Source organism: Tursiops truncatus, chromosome 13, assembly GCF_011762595.2.
Source record: "Tursiops truncatus isolate mTurTru1 chromosome 13, mTurTru1.mat.Y, whole genome shotgun sequence".
Taxonomy (NCBI): Eukaryota; Metazoa; Chordata; class Mammalia; order Artiodactyla; family Delphinidae; genus Tursiops; species Tursiops truncatus.
In genome coordinates, this window is record NC_047046.1 from 81,347,522 (window position 1) to 81,362,070 (window position 14,549).

At 40.7% G+C, this 14,549-nt stretch overlaps 1 protein-coding gene across 10 annotated transcripts in view; it reads right to left on the bottom strand.

Annotated features, from left to right (window-relative positions):
* RTTN (rotatin) overlaps positions 1-11,128 on the bottom strand; it is a 142,883-nt gene extending 131,755 nt beyond the window's left edge. For 4 of the 10 annotated variants that reach the window (XM_019937200.3, XM_073790813.1, XM_033837837.2 and 1 more), the window contains exons 1-7: positions 10,838-11,115; positions 10,310-10,497; positions 9,200-9,377; positions 7,437-7,526; positions 4,894-4,987; positions 3,427-3,541; positions 2,316-2,466 (exon numbers count right to left, since the gene is read on the bottom strand). In XM_019937200.3, coding sequence (XP_019792759.1) covers positions 2,316-2,466; positions 3,427-3,541; positions 4,894-4,987; positions 7,437-7,526; positions 9,200-9,377; positions 10,310-10,497; positions 10,838-10,868 — 847 coding nt within the window. In that variant the 5' untranslated portion in view covers positions 10,869-11,115. Of the gene's footprint in view, positions 1-2,315; positions 2,467-3,426; positions 3,542-4,893; positions 4,988-7,436; positions 7,527-7,609; positions 7,680-9,199; positions 9,378-10,309; positions 10,790-10,837 lie in introns of those variants that run through there. The other 6 variants (XM_019937201.3, XM_033837835.2, XM_033837840.2 and 3 more) reach the window with 6 other exon arrangements.
* Between the last annotated feature and the right edge of the window lie 3,421 nt (positions 11,129-14,549).

Consider the following 14,549-nt stretch of genomic DNA (forward strand, 5'->3'; position numbering starts at 1 on the left):
TGCACGCCACCGCTAGAGGAGAGAAAACCTGCATGCCACAACTAAAGAGAAGCCTGCACGCCACAACAAAATATCCCGCATGCCTCAACAAAGATCCCGTGTGCCGCGACGAAGACCCGACGCACCCAAAAATAAATAAAATAAATAAATAATAAATAGATCTTCAAAAAAAAAAAAAAGAAAGTAACAAACTACAGAACGGGAGAAGATATCTGCAAATCATATACCTGATAAGGTTTTAGTATCCAGGATATATAAATAACTCCCAAAACTCAACAAAAACAAGAAGTCAACCATCCCAATTTAACAACGGGCAAAAAACTTAGACATTTCTCCAAAGATATACGAATAGCCAGTTAACACATGAAAAGTCACTAGAGAGTCACTAGTCATTAGGGAAATGCAAATCAAAATCACAATGAGATACCACCTCACACCTACTAGGAGGATTACAGTTAACAAAAAAGAAAGAAAAAGAAACAAGTTTTGGCGAGGCTGTGGCGAAACTGGAAGCCTCATACGCTGCTAGTGGGAATGTCAAACGGCGCAGCCGCCGTGGGACACGTTTGGCGGTCCCTCAGAAAGCTAAACGTAGAATCAACGTATGGCCCAGCGGTTCTGCTCTGGTATACACCCAAAGAATCGAAAGCAGAGGCTCGAACGGATATGCCAGCGTTCACCGCAGCATCACTCGTAACAGTCAAAAGGTGGGAACAAGCCCCACATCCACCAACAGATGAATACATAAATATAATGTGGTGTGTACATACAGTGGAATGTCATTCGGCCGTAAAAATGAAGTTCTGACACGTGCTACAACATAGGGGAACTCTGAAAACATTACGCTAAGTGAGATAAGCCAGATAAATACTGTACAATCCCGCTCTCAGTCTAGGGACCTAGACAGAAAATAGACGAGAGGTTACCAGGGGCTGCAGAGGGAAGGGGAAACGGGGAGAGCTGCTTAATGGTTACAGAGCTTCCACTTAGGATGATGACAACGGTTTGGAAACATGTTGGTGAGGGTCGCACAATACTGGGAATATACTGATCAAATCCTTACTAAGGTGTGCCAGTGCCACTGCACCCTGGCCCCGGGCCACCTCTCTGACCTCACCCCATTCCCCTCTCTGTACCCCCAGCCCACTTACTACGCTCCACCCACACCTGCCTGATTTTCGTTCCTCAAGCGTGTGGCCCTCAGGGCCGAGGCCTCTGACCTTCCTGGAGTACTCTTCCTGCCGCTTTTCAAGCGGAGGTTCCTTCTCACCCTTCAGCTTGCCTCCTGTTGGATACCTTCCCTGATCATCCTATCCGAGAAAGCCACATCCCCAGTCACATTCTGTCACATCACCCTTCTTATTCCCTTTGAGCACTTCATATCTAAAAACTTGTTTGTTTACTACCTGTCCCAACCTTCTACAATACAAGCTCATAAAGGCGGGAACCTTATCTGTTTTGTTCAGTGTTATACCCCTTAGAGTATCAGTTGGCACAGAGTAGGTGATAAATAAATATTTATTTAATACACGAATAAATCTTCTGATTTATCCACTATTTTTACCCACATTATAACTCTTTTTCTGATGAAATATGGGGTACTCACAAGCTCTCAAGAATGTTAATGAGAAAACCCCACGCCCCCTGAGGTCTATAATAAAGCTAACATAAAGGATAAATATTCGAGTAGCACAGGGATCAGTGAAACTCTCAACAAAACAGGGCTTAACTATGAAGCATGATGATAGATCACTACAATTTAATATTCGACTTTCAATATATATTGCATTATATAAGTGCACAGAAATCCTAAACTGTAAATGCTGGTTTGACAAGGCCAGCCTAGTGCTCTATTTGGCCATTAGGTGGTGCTTCTTCCCTGAGAAGTCTGGCACTGCTACCACATAATAGCTGCCTACATCACAAGTTGCATAAAAATAGTTTTCATAAAATACAAATAGGTATTTTTCAAACCAAACAATTTCTTAACACAACATATAACTTGCTAAAATGCCCAAAGTCCCACATGAATAGCTGCACTCAGAATCCTGGTCCTTAGCTCCCAACAACACTCAGCATACGTGGGAGAAAAACACCTTGCAAATGTCTCTTATCAAAAAAAAAGAGGATGGGATCATAGTGCTTCTGTCATTCATACAGTTTGTTTTCAAAGATGATAATTTGATTACATTTAGGAATGGGGAATTTATGTTGTGAAAACGTATACACAATAACCCTGACAGTAAATATAATGGGGAGTTCTTGGAAGAATCTACAAATACCACCAGTGACCAAGGAATATACAAACATAATACCTTGTTTACTAGAGAAAAAACTTGGATCTCGGTGAAAGTTAAGTCTGTTTCTTAAATACGTGCACAGCTGCTGCAAGCAGGACACTGACTGCAATGCCAGGCGATGTTTTCCATCTCCTCCAAAGGCCAGTTTCAACAGAGATAAAAGGCTCTGCAATAAAGAAGAGCTATAAAAATTATCGAGGGAACAAAGTGCTCGACTTTCAAAGAAGGATGTGGAGCTTAAGTGAGGTTAAATGAACAGTCAAAGGAATTAAGATAAGGTGCAAATATTTATAAAACATAAGAAACAGAAACAGGCAAAAATGACTTGGCATAATGCAGGAAGATGGGTCAAAGTAAGATAAAATTTAAATACAACAGTCAGCGTTTCTCATATCTGAACTGTTAGTTGAGTACCTATCGTGAAGAACACGGGAATTATTCCCCATTCAGGACATTAAGTTACACAGTACTTTTTAAAACCACAAGAAGCCTCTTACATCTCAAAGAGCTAAATCATTTTGCATGTTTTGATAATTTACAGCTTTCCCTCTGCTATCACTCATAGCTGGGACAGTATGAAGTAATAGCTGCCACTCACTGGCACCCATCTCAGCCCCGTGATTGCAGAGCAAGGGTACCAAGCCTTACCAGATGCCGTGGACACACCACAATCCCAGCCCGGGATCCCAGTCTCTCTGCTATACACGTATGCAATAAACTGCACTGCAAAGAATCCACCTACATTGCTCACCTCTGCCATATTTCCACAGCATCCAGCACCGTGCCTTAAACACCCAGATACCCAAAGTGATGCAATTCTAACTATTAAGATTGGTCACTGCTGCCCAACCTCAGTTTCCCAGGTCTAGTCTCCCCAAGTGATCCATAAATGGTTAAGTTCAAGGTCGTCAAACTGGACTGCATGTGTCAAATGAGACTACTTCCTATCAGGAGAACAACCACTATCTAAGTAAGTTAGAGAGTAAGTGGTCTAAATAACCAAATACTTCATTATTTAACTATGGTAGTGCAAATTTCCTTCCCAAGGACTCCTACTTTGCAAAATGTGTTTCATTGCAAAAACTTCCCTGTTTCAAAATCTAAAACTATTACAGAGGAAACGCACCTGAACAATTTTTGGCCTTTGAAGGAAAATCTCAGCAGGAAAATCTTGCATGATAACGTCTTTCAACAGTTCACAGGTGTTCCAGATTAAAGTGTGGTTACTACTTCTTAAAGAGCTACAAAATATACAAAATACAGTATTATTTATTTTTGAAAAGAATTTACCTATACCAGATTCTAAGTAACCTATTCACAGTCCTTCAGGTCTCAGCCAAGACACCTTGCCCTGGGAAGCCTTCCCAAATCTCCTCCCTAATCAATGAACAACCCTGGGGTAGGTGTGTTCTTTCATGTGCCCATAACCTGTGCTATGAAACCGCCTCTTGACTTCGTAGCCCCACTAGAACCTCCTCAAGAGCAGGGACTACACAGTATCCACCACTGTATACCCAAAGGCGATCACAATGCCATGAAATGAGATCAATGAAATCTGCTAAATGAATCAGGAAATAAGGCAGAGGAGATCATACTAAGTACAGAGTTAAATTCCAGAAATTAGATTCCTTACTGCTCTTCCCTACTCGAGGGGAATGAAACTGGTACTCCTCTCTTATCTCATGGAGAGGACACCTCTGAACTTCTCTGAAATATGTGCCCTCCTAGGGATGTCACAGTCGTTCACCTCTCACCCCAAGAAACCAAACCTGCTCTCAGCCCAGCTCCAGTCCACCCACAGTTCACCACCCACAGGCGCCCAATGGAGACCATACCTCCTCCTTAGCGACTGACTCAGAAGTGACAGATCAACACCACCCCTGCCCCATCCCCGTGGGCACGCTACCTCTTCAATATGTTATTCCAAGAGAATTTACTGACGCCCATCAGTAAAAAGGGCCATCATCCAAAGCCATTTAATAGCATCCCCCTGTATTGGGCCCTAACTCTAGAAGTTGGTCTTTATTTTTCACATTCTCACCAAAAAAGGGCAGACAACTCATTTGATGTGGCAGTCACTGAAATTACGTTTCAGCAAAAAGTGAAACTAGACATTAAAACAGTCTCCAAACTTCTAGATATTGGCTCTCTACTTTTGGGGGTGATGATCAAATAAAATCCAATACATCAGATCAGATCAGTGGTCCCCAACCTTCTCCTAACAGAGTCCACGTTTTGAAATACATTGTCTACTAAAAAGACTGCATTTATGTTTAATTTCTCCATTTTTATTCACCAAGGGCCTAAGCAATGGCCACCAATCTGGTTGATAAGAGATGACTCACATCACCAAGGAATGCACAGGATTCTAAGCATAAAAAAGAAACGATGTGAAGCCTGATTCAAGGCAAATAGGAATTTTCTGGCTTGATTTTTGAAATACTGAAAATCATTCATATATTCCCACTGCTACCTATCACAGCCACTCAGTATCTTTTTTCCTGATGAAAATGTACAGTAATAACTCTCAGACTTCATGGTTATAAATATCAATACCAAAAGCCAAAACACCTGAAATACATCAGGTACATACCTTTCATTAGAGGAGAGAACATGCCTATCAGCTGTGGTCAGGGGGAGCCAAGGGAAGGTAGAAAACTTCAAACACTTCGCGGTCGGATTTGCTGCTAATGGAAGAGCAAAACTTAAGGCATCAAAGGAGACAATGCTGACAGATGCACAATGTTCAGAATAAGGCTTCACCTTTAAAACAAGTCCTCAAATAAAGTCACAGCCTACAGTACCCTAAAATATACCGAAAAGATCAGCTGCAAATTTCTTCCCTCATAGAATAAATAACAGAGCTCTCTTCTCATAATTTAAACAGAACTCATATATTATTATTAGAAAGGTATTAAACACAAACCAATATTGAATGACATTTAAAGCATCAATTAAATTTTCTATTTCACCATGTGGCTAACCAGAACATAGAACATAAACAAAAAAGGAACTGGCATTTGGAGATCTCTGACTGTAGAAATTAAAAACAATATAAACGTAATCATATACTATATTTAATTAGTCATGTTCAAATATCCTAAATCGTGTTAGATATTTAAACCTCTTTGAAGATGACTCAAAGACCATAAGATTAAAGTTCAAATATCAGTGCTCAGACAAGATTAAAAGAAATCCGAGAAACCAATGCAATTTTATACTACCTTCCTTCAAATTATTTTTAAACACATAGTGTACAGGTTAAGGTGGCAACACATAAGCTCTTCCAAACGGGCAACAGTCTTTCTGCAAAATGCTCTGAAAAGAGCATGGAATTGTTAAATTCAGATAATAGTATTATTAAATTCTCAAACATAGTAGTTGCTTCCTTCAAAAGTGCTAACATAAAAGCAGGGTTTACTTTCTAAGGGAAAAACAAGAGGTGGATGGAGGGAAGGACAGGCTTATACTGCACACATAAAGATGTGTCCAAAATAAGCCATACCATCAATCCACAAACTGCAACTCACATAAAAATATGTTACCATCTCAATCTTCCTGAATGTTTCAACCACTTCACTGAAATACCCATGATTCCCAGCCCTGAAGACACTCCGTTCAGATGTCTCTCGTTGTCACTCAATTAAGCCTCTCAGCCACAAACACAAAGAACTACCATGTCAAATCCAAAGCTCCCGGGGCTTCGCTGGTGGCGCAGTGGTTGAGAATCTGCCTGCTAATGCAGGGGACAAGGGCTCGAGCCCTGGTCTGGGAGGATCCCACATGCCGCGGAGCAACTAGGCCCGTGAGCCACAACTACTGAGCCTGCGCGTCTGGAGCCTGTGCTCCGCAATAAGACAGGCCGCGATAGTGAGAGGCCTGCGCACCGCGATGAAGAGTGGCCCCCGCTTGCCACAACTAGAGAAAGCCCTCACACAGAAACGAAGACGCAACACAGCAAAAATAAATTAATTAATTAATAAACTCCTACCCCCAACATCTAAAAAAACAAAACAAACAAAAAAAACATTGGTTGAAAAAAATAAATGCTAAAAAAAAAACCACCAAAGCCCCCTATAAGCCTAACAAAACTTTTCCAGAAAGGAAAGGTCAAGTATTTTAACAGCTGAACAAGTTTTCTGTTCTTTCTTATGCTGCACTCAACCTGAGAGTTTCTACGAAATCGCTTTTATAACAGAGGGCTACCAAACTGAGTCACATTGGATGCTTGACGTCCGCATATATATCCTTGGAAGCAGCCTTTTAATTTCAACCATGCAGGCAGTAAGATGTGAAGTACATGCTTACTTAACCATGCCCTAACTGTGTCGCCTAGTACAAAGGTTTTATCCTTTCTAAGCCCCAGTGTTCCCATCAGTAAGATGGCGTTAATAATAATATCAACCTCACTGGGACTCCATGAAGATTCATTCATTCATTCAAGAAATACATACTCAGTGCCTAATACATTTCTGGCACTGTTCCCCACACCCACACAGGTAAAGCAGTATTTGCAGCTGTCATTAAGCTTATAATGAGGGAGACAAACAGGAAGTAAATGAATACATAATTTAATAAATACATATAGGAAGAAAACCAAATGTAGATAAAAAGTGATCACTGGCTAGAGTCCTCGGGAAAGTCTCTTTGAGGAGGCGGCATATGACTGACCAGAGACCAGACGCAAAAAGACCTGGATGACATTCCTGAGAGAGGCTCTAAATCAGAACTCTTCAGTCAACTGAATGTTGGAGTAAAGATAAATGAGGAAACAAATTTGATCCTGAGCCTCTGGCTTGAGTCACTGGGTTGACAGTACCGCTTAGTGAGCTGGAGAATTAATGAGGTGGTGTGTACAGTGCACAGCTCAGCTCCTGACAAAGACTCCCAGCTCGATAAGCACCAAGTACCACGGCCACCATTACCACCGCCTACAGAGCTGGTCAAAGGCACTTAGAACAATACACAGTTTCACCATTTAGACTCTATATCCTAATCTAACTTGAGGGAACAAACTTTCAGTTTGGTGCTTAAACATTTAACTCTGACCACAATACGTCTTCACAACAATGAGGGAAAGTACATTAATTTCCAACTTCCCAGGTAGACAGGACCCACGTCCCTGTAGATACACACCCACAGGTCTCGGAGGCACTTCCATCTGCTGGAAAGTACTTTTGTCTTGAGGAAAATATCCCGTTAAGATTTCAGGTTGCTGTGGCAATTCTGAAAAGAAAATATATATTACTGTTACTGATGCATTATTTGCTGAAAGTGAAACTTGCTCTTTTCAAATACAAATGGTTTACCTTAAGTTTCTGAATCACTTTAAAAACTAGAAAAATAATCCAGTTATGGTTCTCTGAATAATCTGTCCTCCTAAAGAGGAAAAAAATGTAGATGCCGAGTCAATTTCGAATTGAGGGGTTTTTTCCCTCTCTTTTACTGTTACGTAACTACAATTATTTCTTAGAATGAAAACATCCACAATGTACATAAAGAATCTGTTACAAGGTATTTATTCAAGAACTGTTCATCTCAGCTTCTTAGTCCATCTCTCTCCTCTCCCTTACTCTACATATTTCCTAATCACTTCGATTTTCATGTTTTTTAAGAAAAAGTTGTCAAAAGCAAGAGTCAGACACTATCTTTCAATAACTCTGACGATCCCCTATCATACATGATTACATATTCAGCACTTCAGTTGTCATGAGATTGAGAATGAAGAAAAGGCTAAAACCAAATTTTGTCATTTTCTGTTTGAAGTTCTCATGCCAGTAGTTCTAATGTTAATACAGAAAACTAAAAATTAGCCCTAGACCATACCTCTAAACTCACCTGCAAGGAACTAGGTGGAAAATTCATGATTTAAGATTCTACTTTATTTGTTACAGCTTAGACAGAAATTGCAAAATACACTGTTAAAAATCACAATCACACGAGAAACTCAGTAAACGGCAGCTGCTACTGTTGTTCTTGTTAACAGCGGGCCCGAGGGTCACAGCAGTGGCAGTACAGCACTGGCATAGAGAAGAATAGGGTCTAACAGATTAAATGAGCAAAAACACAGTTTTTTATACTTTTACTACTCAATCATTTAAATTTCAAGAGCATTTTCTTTCCTTCAAATCAATTTAAATGCTTTCCATGAGCAAGGCACTATACTGGACATCAAATAATAACAAGAACAACAAGTAACAGTAGCAGACAAGGATTCTGTGCTTAATATACACCAGGCCTTATGCTGAGCACCGTCCAGACATTGCCTCACTTAATCCTTACAAAAATCCTATAAGATGTTCTTGCTTATTGTACCAATTTTTGGATGAGAAAACTAAAGCCTGGAGGGATTAAGTACCTTAGCCATGGTCACCCAACTAGTGGCAGAACTGGGACTTAAATCCACGTCTCTTTGACTCTGATCTTAGCCAGTATACCATGTGTAGCTCATTTTGATTGGACCCCATAACAAAAGCATAAGCAGGGCAGACATCCTCCCTAGATGAAGAACACAGCCCCAAAATGCAAGTATAAAATATTTAAAACAACGTCTGGCACATAGTAAAGAGTGCTCAATGAAAATCTGTTGTTATTGCTAAAAGAGATAATCTGTCAAACTAGTCTCACAAAAAGAAAGTCACTTCATCTTTTATGCCCCTTGACCAAAACAAAAACACACAAGTATCCTCCTCTCTGTAACATTACAGGAGGGGAATTAAGATCAAATTCATGTAAGTTAACATAAGAAAAATAAGAGTTGCGGGGGGGAGAGGAGGAGGATTGTTTGCTTTTTTTAATCTAAGGTTCCTTTCCTTAGAATTAACCATTAGAACCAATATATTATATTTTAACAGACTGATTGATTGATTGATTTCATCAGAGTGATTCCAAAGAGTTACCAGTTTGATTGGTTTGGTAAGATGCAGAATGTAGTTCAGGAACTTCTGAAGGAAGAATAAAAAGTCCATCCAGAATGCCATCAATTTCAGCCTGTAGATTCGGCTCCACATTAGAACGAAGTTTAGATAAGAATTCGACTGCACCAAGGTCAACCAAATGCTGGACTGCTGGGGGATACTGAAATAAGAAATGGAGTGTCTTGAGAACAACTATAAATATCAAAATCTCCAGACTTTATTTTACAGCAATCAAAACATGACATTATTTTTGGTATACCAGATGTTCATTTTTAAAACATAATTTTTGCAGTGATATACATAAGACGTAGATTTACAGAGACATACGTAAAACATTTAATAACACTTATGAGAGAAAAGCCCAGACACTGAACACTAGAAATGCACACTATCCATTCCTACTTTCATTTATTAAATTGATTACTTCTCTTCACTGACACTCACTGTATCCTCTTCTACCTCCAGTCACTCAAAGGATGCCAAAGTAATAAGTATCTCCTACAGCTGCACAGTGATTTACAGTTTGGAAAAGTTAAACCTGCCACTTTGATATCTGACCCTGACAACTAACTACTCTCAAGACAGACTGAGAAACATAAATCTGAAAAACAGATATGGGAAAAACAGTTTAACATACTTGTGCTGTTTAGTATCATGGTCTGTAACTTTATCTTTAAATGTGTTCTCTTTTATACAAAGACATCTCATTGTAACATATAAATGACAGAACCATCAGGGAAAACAGAATGACAAGTATTAACCTCCAAAGACGATCCCCCAAATCAGAACATACCTGAACTCAGAAACTGTGTTACTTCAGAACACAGCAGAGACAATGTGAGATTCAACATTACAAATAAGAGAAAAGGAGAATGGAGCATTATATACTCCATTATATTATTATATTATATATATTATACTCCAATATATATACTCCATTATATATTATATACATATTTAATAAATGAATTAAAATTCAACGTTCACAGCTGTTTCTTAAAAAATTAATAATTTAAATTTTCAACAAATGCTACACTTAAATGACTACGAAATACTCACTTGTTCGATTATTTTATTTCAAAATGATCCTACCTTAACCAACCTGTTCAACAGACTCAGAACCTCTTCTTTCATTGGAACGGACGGGAAATTGAACCATTCCAGCAAATGGAGAAAAAGGAGCCTCTCCTGAACCAGATCAGCACAGCAGATTAAACTGTGCTCAATCTTGCAGAGAATATTCTTGAGAGCGCGCGCCCTGATCTCGGCCAGCTGATGACCTGTCAAAAAAGACAGCACAGAGCTATTTCCCGACTCCAAAGAGACGCCCACAGGGAATTTACCCTAAAACTTCGTTATCTACACTGCGGGCGGGAGCGGGGTAAAGAAGGAAATAAAGAAACCAGTTTTTTCCACACGCAGGACGCTGGTGCATTCACGACGCGAACTGCGGAGTTTACACAAAGTCCGAGGTGGGCCCCCGGGGGCTGCCCCGCCGAAGCCCGGACAAGACAGGAAGCCGTCGCGGGGTGGCCCGGCCTCGGAAACGTGACACAGCCATTCTCAGCAAGCGGCCACGACGGGTGGGCGACCCGGGCGAGGGGCAACTCAGACTGTTACCCAGTTTCCTGATGAGCCCCGTCAGGACCATCTCTTCCCGCTCAACCAGCCGCCGCCGGAGAATTAAACTGCCGCGCCACAGCGTCCGACCACAATTACTGTCCCCCTAGAAACCCGGCCGGTCCGAAAGCGAGTTCCTCAACGCCTGAGCGAAGGACCCAAAGAGTGAGAGGCATTCCGTGAGCTGTGCCGGTCCCCGCGCCAACAGAGAAGCTTACAGTCTCGCTATAGTGACTACTATGCAGTTCCTAGACAGCGGACTCCTTCGTAAGAACTGGAAAGAATGAGGAGTCAAGCAGGGATAGAACGCGTTTTGGCCGCCGTGCACGTCGGGAGTTGTAGTCTTCGCCAGTTCGTGCTCTCCTCCGGAATTCCGGACCCGCCACCGCTCCCGCCTGCCTGGGGTTCCGGCGTCCAAGCGCGGGCTGCGGCGCGGGCTGCAGAGGCTCGCGCAGAAGCCCAGGTCGGCCCTGCACCCTCCCTCTGAGAGGGGTTCGTTTATGACCCTGTCAGTCTGAATTCTCAGCTCCCAGAACTTTACAACTTAGAGTGCAGCGTTTTGTTAGGATGACGTACCCCGTTCCGCCCCTACCTCCCTGCCGTTACTAAATGGCTTAACCTCTTTAACTGTGAGATGCACCTGCACAATCATGCAATGACCTTGGATACCTGGGTTCAGAGTAAACAAGCCGAAACAAAAATGAGAGCGGCGGCGGGGGCGGGGGGGAATAACTTAACAGGAGAGAAAAAGGAGGCTGTAGAAAGAAAAGGGAGTGAGTAGGAATTTGAATTCGTATTTGAATGCCACTAAAGTTGCCTTTTGCACTGTGATCGGTCTGAACTAATAGAAAAAAATCTAAGCAATGGTAAGAGCAACCACAGCAAAACTAAATTTGTAAAGTGATTTGCATTTTAGAGAACATTTTATCTCATGGATTTTTTCATCCCTGGAGAAAGGATGTCAAGGCAGCAATTCCCATTCCTATTTTGCAAAAAAAAAAAAAAAAAAGGGAGTGGGGGACTATGTAAAATCGGAGAAGAACCTGGCCCACAGCAGCTAGTAAGTGGCTGATTGAGGACCCGACCTTATGTTTCTTTGTCCCATTGTTCGGACTTTGCTGCCTCTACAAGTGTGTAGGTAAAAGAGTGGTGATATTTGAGCTGGAGCTTGAGGGATAAGTAGGAGTTTGTTTGCCAGGCAAAGAAATGGAGTAAGGGAATTTCTGCCAAAGAAAACAGTACATGCAAAGGCAAGAATTCATAGTGAGTCTGTCAAAGTCAGGGAAAATGAGAAAGTCTGTGTGGCCAGATTACCTCTGGGAGGAAGAGAAGAAGGGGAAGGGGCAGCTAGCATTCTGGTTATTCTCCATGTGGCCCTGCAGTGGCTCCTTCCCACTCTGCCGGCCTCTGCAGGTAACTGACTTGTACACAGGAAAAGGCTGCACCACCCAGGCTCCCTGGCCCTCAGGCATCCAGGTGACTGTGGCTAATGGGAGAAACCAGAAAGAACTCAGACGCGGGAAGAACGAGACTGTGGATATTTAACCAAGACTCTGACAGCCCATACCTAATCCTGCCTGGCCAAGAGTGTAACAGTGGCTGCCTTGCTCAACCCTAGGACAATAGTTCCTGATGCATAAGTGTCCCAAATGGACCAAAAATGGAAACTGTGGAGGCACTTATACCAGCTGAGAAGTATCTGTAGTTATACAGGTATGAAGGATTTAGATGTAGATTTGAAATGTCAAGATCAAAAGGCACAAAACAGTTCAGAGGAATAAGAGAAATAATCTTTCAATGATATTTCAATGATATTTCTAAGTTGAATGGTATTTCTAAGTTGATATTTCTAAGTTGAACAGTCTTAGGTGATAATAAACTGAGGATGTCGTTGGTATGGGGTGATGATACCTGTGGGAGAAAAAGAATTTAAAACAGCCATTTTGTAAGTAAAATGGGGGGTCAAACTATGAAATGATATAATTTGCATTGCTTTTATATTCTAACTTATTGTTGAGCATATATTGCTTTTTAATTAAACAAAAATCATTAAGTCCTGCTTATTACATTCAAAGCAAAACAGTTATCCATCATTTTCCTATTAGACTAAGTATTGATTTGCCAATTTTTCCTCAAAATATCAACCTTCAATTTATTAATTCTACTGTTAAAAAAACATACATAGGGACTTCCCTGGTGGCCCAGTGGTTAGGACTCTGTGCTTCCACTGCAAGGGCAAGGGTTCGATCCCTGGTCAGGGAACCAAGATCCCGCATGCCAAAAATATATATATATATTCCAATGTATTTGCTGTACTTTTATTTAATATCAGTTGCTTTCTCCTTCCTTCCTTAGGTTTGTTTTGCCATTCCTTTTCTAACTTCTTGAGGTTAAGGTTTTGTTGCTTTACTTTTATTCTTTCTTATTTAGTTATAGTGAATTTTAAGTCCATGAATCTGCACCTAAGAAAATCATCAATCATATATCATGAATTCAGATTTATAATATTCTGTTATTATTCTCAACCATCCTGAAACTGCTGTTTTGATATTTCCTATTTCACCCAAGATCTATTTAGAAGGGTGGTTGCTGTCTTTGTTGCATATACTTTAGTTATTAATGTCTACTTTTTTATATCCCAGTCAACAGCTGGGGCTTTTGTAATTTTGAACTTCAAGGTCAAATATTTTAAGTGATGCCCAAATACTTGAAAAAAATGGACAATAGGTATCTGCATAGACGTATGGAGAACTGTATGTGTATGTATCTTTGTAATTTTCTATGCGTACTCTCAACAGTTTTTGTTATATTTATTTGAGTGCAAACAAAATAAATACACGTCGAATTTTACATGATGGTAAATGGCAGTCATTCAACTGGCAGTGCATATGTGGATCAGGAAAGCGGTGAGGGATGAAGATCTTATGTGTTGAGGTCTGCTTACCAGGCACAAGCCATGCAACATTATGGAGAGCCACATGTGGACCCAGAGCACAGGTCAAATTCTACTAATTACTCCTGAGATCCACTTAATCCTCAATTGTTCTTCAACCTTACAGTCATACCCATAAATCAGTCATTGCCTCAGTCTGCTATATCAGATCATTCAGATTAGATGAAGATATTTACACAGGAAATATTCAGTTGCCCTCCTAAGAACTCATATGACTACTATCTATGGTGATTTATTCTAGGAGAAAAAGAAATGCTTACTTTTGTTTTCTCGAAGAGATGTGCAGTTTTACTCTCCTCACAATTTGGACATGAATTTTAACACTTGGGGTTATGTACAGTAGGTCTGCCGGTTGTGAACCTGAGTCTTTCATACACTTTATTCCTGCTGCTTGACTCACTTGAAATATCTGGCTCAGAGCTGTATAACCAAAGTATTGCATGAGCACAAACTTTAGAGCCAGACAGGCAGAGATTTAAAACCAACTTTGCAACATTAGCTGCATAATTGTGGATAAGCTTATGGTTGCAAATGACAAAACTCTAACTTGAACAAGTAAGCAAAAATGAGTTTTTATTATCTCACTATAGAAAAGGATCTGGCCTCAGAGACTCAAAAATATCACGATTCTTTTTCTCAATCTCTTTGCTATGCTTCTCTCAGTGTGTTTCATTCTCTTATATTACTGGCAAGATTCTCCACAAATGTAGGAAAAGCAAGGATTGTGATCCAGGCTTCCATCTTTCCATGTAATGACTC